At 36.6% G+C, this 10,121-nt stretch overlaps 1 protein-coding gene across 3 annotated transcripts; it reads left to right on the top strand.

Moving 5' to 3' along the window:
* The first annotated feature begins 270 nt into the window (after positions 1 to 270).
* On the top strand, positions 271 to 7,718 carry LOC100244801 (zinc finger CCCH domain-containing protein 13). Of its 3 annotated transcripts, none has more exons than XM_019223643.2 (12): positions 271 to 378; positions 506 to 726; positions 3,151 to 3,261; positions 3,576 to 3,609; positions 3,803 to 3,944; positions 4,073 to 4,129; positions 4,627 to 4,724; positions 4,833 to 4,904; positions 5,056 to 5,264; positions 5,968 to 6,173; positions 6,825 to 7,080; positions 7,236 to 7,718. In XM_019223643.2, the coding sequence occupies exons 2-11, from the start codon at positions 600 to 602 to the stop codon at positions 7,047 to 7,049; spliced, it is 1,281 nt and encodes a 426-aa protein (XP_019079188.1). In that variant the 5' UTR covers positions 271 to 378; positions 506 to 599; the 3' UTR covers positions 7,050 to 7,080; positions 7,236 to 7,718. The 3 variants fall into 3 exon arrangements, with proteins under 3 accessions (XP_019079188.1, XP_002274263.1, XP_010657321.1); XM_002274227.5 differs by having other exon boundaries at positions 6,825 to 7,031; positions 7,269 to 7,718; XM_010659019.3 differs by having other exon boundaries at positions 7,269 to 7,477.
* The last annotated feature ends 2,403 nt before the right edge of the window (positions 7,719 to 10,121 follow it).

The raw sequence follows: 10,121 nt of genomic DNA on the forward strand, positions 1-10,121 counted from the left end.
TTTTGTTGAACATAAAAGTTTACGCATAGGTTAAAAAATACTCAATAAGAACTCTTCTACCCAAAAAAAGTCCAAATAGATTAATTAGGTTTTAAGAAAAAACCTTTTGCTTCCTTTGAGCAAATCCAAACAGGCCTTATCTGGTTTTACGGTATGAATTTTTTATTAAATTATCAAAATACATCTCGCTGGAAGCCTGGAACCCACCCATACATGATCGAGACTCGTGGGCCAGACCAGCCTCACCAGTTAATCTGGGCTTGGTCCGGCATTCAAAAGCCCAACCCACAATTCGTCTAGTATCTCACGTTTTAAGCTTCTAGGGTTATCATCTTCTCTTCTTCAATCATCAATCCATCATTCATCACCGTTCATCAGGTACCTTTTTTGTTTTCCTCCGATTAGAATTTTGCATTTCGTTCGATTCAACGTCAAAACCTAGGGTTTTCTCAACTTTCAGGAATTTAATGTGTGTGTGTTGTTTCTTTTTTTTCTTTTCGATCAGTCAGAGGAATTATTTTCATATCGGAAGTGTTGGTTGAGTTCGTATTTCGTATGAAATTTCACTGCTCGATTCCTTAAAATTGTGGATATTAACAATGGTGGAGCGAAAACTCTACAAAACGAAGCTCTGTGTGCTGTACGAGAGAGGTCACTGTCCGCGTCAGACCTGCTCTTTCGCCCACGGCGATGCCGAGCTTCGAGGATTCTCCGGTTCCTTTAATGGTAACTTGGCTCTTTATTCCAATTCTTTGTTCTTCTTGTTTCCAATACCGAGGATAATTTTTTGATCATCGAGCAGATTTGAACATGGGAAAGATGAAAATGATGGAAAGCAGTGCTTGGTAGGGTAGGGTTAGGTTGATAACTTGCTTAGTAAAGATTGCCAAAATAATGATTCATTTTCTGGAAATATCAAATTGTTTCATTTTGTTGGTAGTTTCATTTTTAGTCCGGTTTCAGAATCTTTGTTTGAAAGACTTTTTACAATTCTGTCCTGTATTAGTTTTCGTTTTTTCTAGTTTTGGAGACAGAATTTGCTTCTCATTTTCCCTAGTCTCTCACAAAGGACAATTCCCTCTACTACAATCTGGCATTGCAAAATGGTGGTGAAGTAATAATTAGCCTGAAATGGGCATCCTTGCTTAATGGTGTGGAAGTTATGGAATTGAATTGTTTCAAGAAAGAATTACCTCTACCAAAGAGCGGTCCATAACTTCGATTCAAGCAGTTTATGTACCTGCAGACATTACCAAACTAGACTCCTACTTTTGCTGCCTTCTTATACTGATCAAGAGAGATGAAGATGAAATTTCGTAGATAGGAAAGTTGAATGCGCTGTCAGCCATGTGCAGCTGCCCTTATCTTTCACTTCTTTTGATTCTTTTTTTTCTTCTTTAACTTTAAAGGTTTTAATTGTTGTTAACTTGTTAGCAGTAAAACAAACTTATTGCTTGAGTCTAGATTCCTGGATATCATAGTGCAATTTAATCAATATTTCAATTTTTTCCTGCTATATAGTACTGAACCTGGAGCTCCAAGTGGTTGGTGTGCTTTTAGAGTCTCATGGTTTTCAGACTTAATGCTGACAAATGTTTTGGTTATAGAGTCTTGGAGTCCCATATAAAGCAAATTTCCAATACAAGACACGCAGAGTACTTTTAAGTGACAAACTGCAGATTGAAAATGTGATTACTGTTAATAATAATTTTGTCTTTCTATGAGCACATTTGTTTTATTAGTTTTTTAATTGTGTGCATTGATGATTATACAATAATCTTGTATTTTGCATATTTTTAATCTTCTTTACATTTTATGACCTTTTTTTCCCTCTACAATGAGATAAAACAAATTTTAATTATGTTAATGGATTTCTTAAAATGTGTCAAAGTTTGCTCAGGGAAATCTGTAGTAGAATGAAAAAAAAAAGAAGTATTTACCGAAAACATGTGCAGAAACTTCAAGTTACCATATATAAATCCTTCTCAACACAAGATATACTATCTTATTAGCTCTTTTTTGATCCATCATGAGTTTTTCCATTTATTTTTGGCCTTTCATTTGAAATAATTCTACTTAGAGTAATGTGTGCATTGTATCATTTTGTTTCCTAGTTGATTTTTCACATAACCATCATGTTCTTTTCCCTCATCTGAAATTATCATGGGTCTGGCCCTTTTAGTTAGATAGATTATCTTCACTCACCAATACAGAGGAAAAAGTTGTTTGCAATTATATGACAAATAATGGAATTTATGCGGGGAAGATACTAACTGATTGACTTAGTTATTAACGTATCTTGCTGAGAGAAACCTTGCATTATATCAGTAGTCTAGGTGATTCATTAATCAATAGAAAGTTTGTATTGACTGATAGGTTCAATATCTCTTTCCTCAGGATGGATTGTGCTGGTTGCTTTATTTTAAAGCATATTGTGATATTGTTTATCGGCATTCTTGATCGTGGTTTATTTTAATACATCTATTAATTAGAGATGTTTTAATAGAAAAATTTTATCTGATGGATCAAATTAGGTTTTGTGGAATGTATCGTCGTCCATAAGATTTAGATCACAAGCAGGTTCGGTGAAACATCCAATTGTTTTCTGTAATAAGTTCTGCAATCTATATGTTGGTGGAGCATTTGGCATTCACATCATTTATGACTTCTTCTTGAGTGGTATTGCGAAGGGATATCTTGCATGGAAAGAACGCAGTTTTTACTGGAGATATATATTCAGAAAAGACTAAATTTATTGCTTGTGGGATCCATTATATATATGTCTTAGTATGGCACCTGGGAGAAATTTCTACTGTACAGACTGCATTATATTTCTTATTGGTCAAGAGGACAGGAATATCGACTATCCTTTATCTGTTGCTTCTATGGTTTTCGAAGGGTTTTCTCAATATTAAAAGCTCAAACACAGGCATTTCCAATCTATTCTTTATATGAGGGTGCTATTTTCTATGGCTCCCTTGGATGGCAAGGAGGAACTATTATTAATTATGTTACTCATGTTATCCATGTAATGGTAAGCTTAGCCCCATAATGATTTATGGGCCCTCTGCTTGTTTCAACCTTGAGATATGAATTCATAATCACATTGTCCATCCCTACTAGAAAGATTTTTTCTTTTCCTCATTGCAGGTAGGCGGGACTATCGAGATGATGACTTGAGGGATAAGCTAGACAGAAGGCATTCTCCACCACGAAGGTATTCCCCTGGAAGAGGTGCAAGAAGCCGGCCTGTCATTCATGGTTAGAAATGGCATCCTTAAAAGTTCTCTTTTCACCTCACATTGTAATGATAGCCATTTTCTTAACTTTCCTTTTCATTTGGATTGGTTATGAATGAGTTGAGTTTATTCATTGCAACATAATGGTGGGTTTTTAACATTTGATTTTCATTCTTGTCCTATTCTCTTGTCATGGATGTTTGATAACAATGGGTCAATTAAGGGTAATTATAAAGTAATGTTAAACTCAATTTTTATTTATTTTCATGATTTCCTTTTGATCATTCCCTGATTATTCTTTTGGCTTTGATTTGTTCTGTTGGAATTTGTTCGCAGGATATAGTCCATCCAGATCCGTTGGAAAAAAGAGGTACCATGATATAAATTCTTCTTGAGGTTTATATTACAAATTTGTGACAAATGTTTTGCCTTTATATTAAAAAACAAGTTGTACTTTGTGTAATGGGTTTTAAGGTTGTTGACCTTTTATAGGCTTCATTCTCCTGCTACTTTGTATGTTGTGCATATATTGAATTAAAATAATGAAATATTTTATGCTGCAGTGATAGAAAACATAGAAGGAAACAACAGTTGGACGGACAAAGTGATTTTTCTGGAAGTTTAAGAATTTCAGATGGAACTGATGATAGACTTAAAGAAGGGAAGCTGGCACCGTCTGGTTCCAAAAATGTTCTTGGGGAACAGGTTTGGATTATTTCATTCTTTTTGAGTGGATGGCTGAAATGTTTTCTATTATGAATTTATTTAGAATGGTTGCTCCTAATTTTATTGACCTTGATATGGCCTGTTCTTTTGTTGGAAAACATATGCAGTTAAAACAAGTTCAGTTAGATATTGACAGACTTGATGATCACAAGAGTCAACTGAAGGTCAGTTTTTTCTCTTTGTAAATACAGTTGCTTATTGGTGACAGCGGGACAACAATTTTGTTCTTTTCCTTCCTTTTTGTTTTGTTTCTCTTTAAATAATGGAAAATATGGCTACATGCCTGTAAGCATGGCATGTATTGTTACGGTCTAAATATACTTTGAATTATCATCTGCTGGAGTCAACTCCCATTGATTATGGATTATAACATGTTAGATAGAGTGGATATCACTTACACCAAATAGTAGGGCAAGATCAGGGTCATGTGGGGATTCCTTTATCCCTTTACATTTTTTTTTTCTCTTTCTCTCTTCTTTTTTTTTTTTTTTTTTTTTTTTTTTTGTGATGGCTGGGGAGTCATGATGCATTTTTGTCTCTCAATGTTATCTCCTCTCTCTCTCTCTCTCTCTTTCTCTCCCTCTCTCTCTCCTCCTGTCCTTAATTATTTTAATTTGAACATTGAGACATTTACTGAACCCCTGTTTGTGTTGTTCAAAAGACCTATATGGAAGAGAGGGTCCAAGAAGCAGATAGTCTTACTTCGAGAATTCAGGAGCTTGAATCTCAGTTATATAAGGAGAGAGAGGATTGCAAAAGGTATCATAACTATACGATCAAGATTTTTCAGTTCTTGTGTTTCTCTGAAGTGCTCTTCCTTTATGGGTGATTCCTACCCACTTTTCTCTGGGCTGCTGATGCTTCTAGGATTACTTCAAAAATTAAGAAGTTCGTCAAAGCACATAGTCGTTATTTACGAATACAAGACGACCTGAAGAGGTAATTTCTTTCATATTATTATTGCAATTCCTTTTTCATGCCTTTTTTGCTTAAAACTTAAAAGCATTTATTTTGGTCTGATTCTCTAATGGATGACATGTTCTTCAAGGTTGATAGTTTTGCACAAATCAATATTTATTGGAATATGTAGGTCAGAGGCCAGACTTCAGAAGTTGGGAAGTCAACTAATCTCAGATACTTCTAAACATGCCAATGAAGAGGACTCAAGCATTGACATTCTGAGTGATGGAGAGCCCACTGGCAACCATGTAGTGAGTCCTAAGAATGGGCAGCAGATTAAGGCTTCTCCAAGCAAAAAAAGGGCGCACAGTAATTTGGATGCTGAAGGGTCAAAACCAGGTTTACTTAAATTGACATATTTTGTATATTAAGCTTTGTGGTTTAGTTGAAATCTAAAGAAATAGTTTTTTGCCCTGTTATTGTAGATTTTGCTTCTCCCTAGATCCCTGCAAAATATTTGAACTTGGAAAAATGTTAACATTATATGATATGGCAGAGATGTTCTCAAGGCATCTGAAATGACAGCTCCAAAAAAAAAAAAGACAGAGAAAGGTTGAGGGACCATGACTATTTTGTGTGTTTGTGGAGTTCCTATATAAATGAGATCCATTTCCTGCTATCAATTAGCTCAAAAGGAATTTGGGATTAACTTTTAGATGGTAGACATCAGGCTCAGAGCCTGTCATAAAAATAATAAAAATTTTCAATGGATCAAGCCTTGATCTATAGAGCTGGATTTAAATAGTTGGGATAAGGCTTGCTGGTTCTCCTTCTGGTTCATGTCCAGCATTTTGATACATGCGATAGTGTCTATTCGTGCTGTATGTACTTCCCTGGTTATGTATTGTTTGGATTCCTGAAATATTTTTAAAGCAAAATTATAAGTCTAATGGTTCTTTTAAGTACCAAATGCTATAATGTTGTAATTCGTTTTTATCTTCCATGCTTGCTTTGGAGTGTGGCAATGATTGTTATTTATTATGAGATGTAGCACCTCAATTTTGTGTCCAGTGATGTTGATAATATCTCCGTGGTATACCAGGAAAAGTAGCCAAAGGAGAAGGATTTCTGGCAGGAACAACCAGATCAGAGAAGCTTTCTCGGTGGAAGATGCAGCATGCTCAATTAATGCATAAAAAGGAAGCTGAGGTTTTGGACAATGGAAATAGTGGCAGTAAGCCCCTAACAATAGAAGGCAAGCATAAGAGAGGGAAGAATGTTTCTGCTAGCATTCCCTTGGCAGATAAGGTGCCCTTCTTATTTTTGGTAATTTTTGATTGCTTATTAGAAAACATTAGGTGCAAGGCTGTAAGCATTCATGCAGCAGTAGGCCCTAATTAATTTCAAGCATGTGTTTGGTGCCCAATAAATGTCGCCACAGTATTGTGGCATGGGCACCAGCTGCTGAACATTTTTGCTTTCATAAAGTATGCCACAGGAGGACACCATATTAAAATATGAAATTGCATTGCTAATTCAAAAATGCAATAAAAGGTCACGGTGTTGGCCTTCTGTATCCATTATTATTAGATCTTGTAAGTGACAGGTCAAAATGTAACATTTTTAATGGTAGCACATTTTGTTTATACTACTGTAGATTCTATCTGCAGATGAGTACTGTGAAAAGCATCTCAAGCGTCATCAGTAGTGCACATCTCAATTGTTAAACATGGTTAGAACCTGATTAAGTGCCCTGAAAACATCATGCAGTCATCCAAAGGATCTGAGGGGCTTTATTCATTCATTCATTTATTTATTTATCATGGGATCAAAAAATCACATTGTGAAGAAAATTCTCTAATTTCTATGGTCTTGGTTTGCCTAATTAGATATTTGTTAATGGGTAATAAAGTAGGAATGCTAGTAATGAAATTCATCCTTCACATGATGAATGTGCAGTTGAAGGGTTTGGAGTCTGGGCTTGTGTTGCCATCGACCAGCATGGCTGCTCATGCAGTTGATGAAGTTGAGACAGTTGAAACAGAGAAGATCGAGACTGTTGAAACTGCTTCTAGAGAAGTAGATAAAGTTGCTGCATATGAGATCCCAGGCCTGCCATTTCCACCTCCACCGCCGCCTCCTCACCCTCGTAATGCCTATTCACAGGTCCATTCATATTGCTAGCTTATACTTTCTTGGCATTATATGATTCCAGGTACCCAGTTTTAGTTCATACCTAGCTTTGGCTCAAATTATTAAATTTCCAATGGTAGTTTTCAATGCATTATCTGTCTTTTGACCAAAAAAATTGTGCTCTTATGCTGGGCATTGAGTTTAAACTGAAATAACTGTTTGCCTTACTAAATTCAGCATCTGAAATGAGCAAATTGACTTGGCTTGCAGTACAAGGGTGAAGATGAGAATGTGGATGTGGATGGGATCGAGGAGGAGATGGTGGATGTTGATACCATTTGATATATTTAATAATGTTAGCTGAAAAACTGCTGGAATTTCATTTGGCAAGGGAAGTGGGATTACCCAACTCTGTACAAAGTTGTGGGGTAATATGGATTTGTGCTTTTTCAGGAGTTTTATGTCATTTTGTTTCTTCAGAATGCTGTTATGTGTCTTGGAAGTAACAAAAATGAGGATTTTGATTGGCAAATAGCGGCTCCTTGTGGCAACATTGACTAGGGTGGACACCAAATTGGCCACCCTTCTCTCCCCCTACCCAACTCCTCTTTTTGTTCATTGAAATTTATGTATTCAATTTGATGAAAAACCGAATTTATTGATTTGGTTTTCAGGTAAAACTATTTTCATTTGGTTTGAATTAAATCTAAATATTATGCATTCTGGTTTTTGGGTTATACAATTTAATGAAAAACCAATATTATAGATTTGGTTTTCAGGTAATCTATTTTCAATTGGTTTGCATTGAATCTAAATATCATGCATTCTCTTATTTAGGTTATCATTTTTCCAAGAAACATGTGGGCTTAATTTTTGCCTAAATCAAATGAATCGAAACAAATTGAATTGAATTTATTTCAAGGATTGAATTAAACTGACTCGTGCCCATTCTTTATGACCTCGTACACAGAAGACTTTGGTTCACTTTTATCAATTCATTTCTCTAGGATTTACCTAGTGCCGTTTTCTTGAAGGACAAATCTTTGTCAAGCCCTAAATCCTCAATGCAAAATATGAAGAAATCCAAAATATGAAAAGCAGGTACGATTACTACCCTTTTCAGTCTCAACAGAACATTTCTCGCTTGTAGACTCCGGAAAGCCCCTCTACCAACCATGCCATGAGCCCTAAAGATTGAGCAGCAGATTAAGGCTTCTCCATGCAGGAAGGTAGAGAATGGCACTGAAATGGCAATTCTAAATATTGATCGGTAACCACCATAACTTTGAATTAGCGAAGGACATGGGACGGCTCAAGATGGATGACATATGACTGCTCACAAAGGAAGGTGGTAGTGACTGCAATGGCTCGCCACTTGCACTTGTCACTGTTGAGAGAGCCATGAAGGGAAAGGCAAAGGTGGAGTTGTGGAGGGAAGCAGTTAGTGAGCTGAGGAAATCTGTACCTTACATCAAAGGGGTAGAGAAAAAGGTGTTCTTGCCATTGAAGTGGAGCTATGATTCATTGCAAGGTAAGAACATAAAGGCCTGTCTTCTGTAAATGAACCTGGACACCGTTGGGTTGCTAGAGGAACAAAACTTGGAGGAAACACTCATTAGAGGGACTGCTTTGATTGAAAACCTCTAGGATTGTTGGATGTTAAAAAATGGAACACAACCAGGAACTGTGATATTGTACATATGTTGCTATATGATTTGCAGCGTATGGAAGTAGGTGTCTTGTTCAATCTGCGAAGGGCTTGGAACATATTCCTGATGACAGAACATGGCAATCTCTTGCTATCATGGACAATGGAATCATTAGGCGACCGGATCATGCATTGCAATGTTCAAGGCATCAATTTTGCTTCTACAAGCTCATCTTTACCTTAAGAAGGTGCCAGAGGGATTCCCAGAAGGATAGGTGACAAACGGACACAGTCACAACACATACCCTGCAGCAACTTGATCGGCTCTGAGCACTTCATAGGAATTCCCATCTGTAGGAGGGCTAAAAAGACTCTGGATACTTGATCTATGAAATACCCGCCTAAAAGAATTGCCAGAAGGAGTGATATAATAGAGCAATCAACAGCAGTTAAATCCATCGAGAACTCTCCGTTTAGGAACCATCACAGAGGGCACTATATCTAGGTTGTTTAGTTTGGAGCAACTAGACATGTCAAACAGTGGTTACACATGGGATCTGAAAGCATCTGTAGCTCAAGGAACTGCAGCTTTTGAAGAATTAGGATCACTTGAGAACCTACTTGAAATCTACGGGCAAAAGTCTTCTCAGAATCGATACCAATCTGAATTCCCTCAATAGTGGTCTTTCTGTCAGGAAGAGGTTTGGAACCCCTCTCTATCTGGTAAGGTAATGAACGACGTCTATCTAATCACATTCATTTCCCTTCATTTATATTTGAAGATTCTTCATGTATAAAATAGAAATGCTTTAGAGGGAGAGGAAGAGACAAAAATTGGAACAAAAATATCATTTGATTCATCGATCCTCAAAAAAAGAAATAAGTAAAGTTCCGTTGTTGAGTGACAAATGGGAAATTCATGGAAAGTTACAATCCTCACCGCGTAATAGCGCACCTACACGTCTTCATCGACATTGGTTTTTGACCGGAAGACCGGGAGCTAACTATCGATACTTTGGGTTATCTGGACACATACTTTGTGAAATCGGGAGTACCATTTAGTTGACCTGTGTCTGTTTGAACAGCCTCAATTAATCCTGTCTTTCTTTGATAAAAATCAATACGCTCTTTATAAGGTTCCTCCCCCGAATGAAATTCAATAGGATCCAGCTCAGGCCGGCCAGCGTTCAGGGCCTTGAGAAAAAAAATATTCTGGCTACTACTGAGTATTGATCATGTTTCATGCGAACCATCTCACTCAATGGGGAGCTGTCATTGATCTTACTTGACCAGTCCATTTTAGTAAATTTCATTGAATTTATTTCAAGCTGGTGTTCCCTTTAATTTCTCATGAATGCATCGTTGCTAATTCTATTATCCCTTGAAGAATGTAAATTCTAAATTTTATCTTTTCCGCATAGGTCCATATTTCATGTTAAATCATATGTTTATTCACATTGTCTGAATCAGAAAAG

Source organism: Vitis vinifera, chromosome 12 (assembly GCF_030704535.1).
Source record: "Vitis vinifera cultivar Pinot Noir 40024 chromosome 12, ASM3070453v1".
Lineage (NCBI taxonomy): Eukaryota > Viridiplantae > Streptophyta > Magnoliopsida > Vitales > Vitaceae > Vitis > Vitis vinifera.

What these genes read in the sequence shown, in the direction of transcription:
- LOC100244801 (XM_002274227.5), top strand. Translation starts at nt 600, where the DNA reads ATGGTGGAGCGAAAACTCTACAAAACGAAGCTCTGTGTGCTGTACGAG. An exon ending in ATTCTCCGGTTCCTTTAATG is followed by an intron (nt 727 to 3,150) that starts GTAACTTGGCTC and finishes TCCTCATTGCAG; the next exon opens with GTAGGCGGGACTATCGAGAT. An exon ending in GCATTCCCTTGGCAGATAAG is followed by an intron (nt 6,174 to 6,824) that starts GTGCCCTTCTTA and finishes ATGAATGTGCAG; the next exon opens with TTGAAGGGTTTGGAGTCTGG.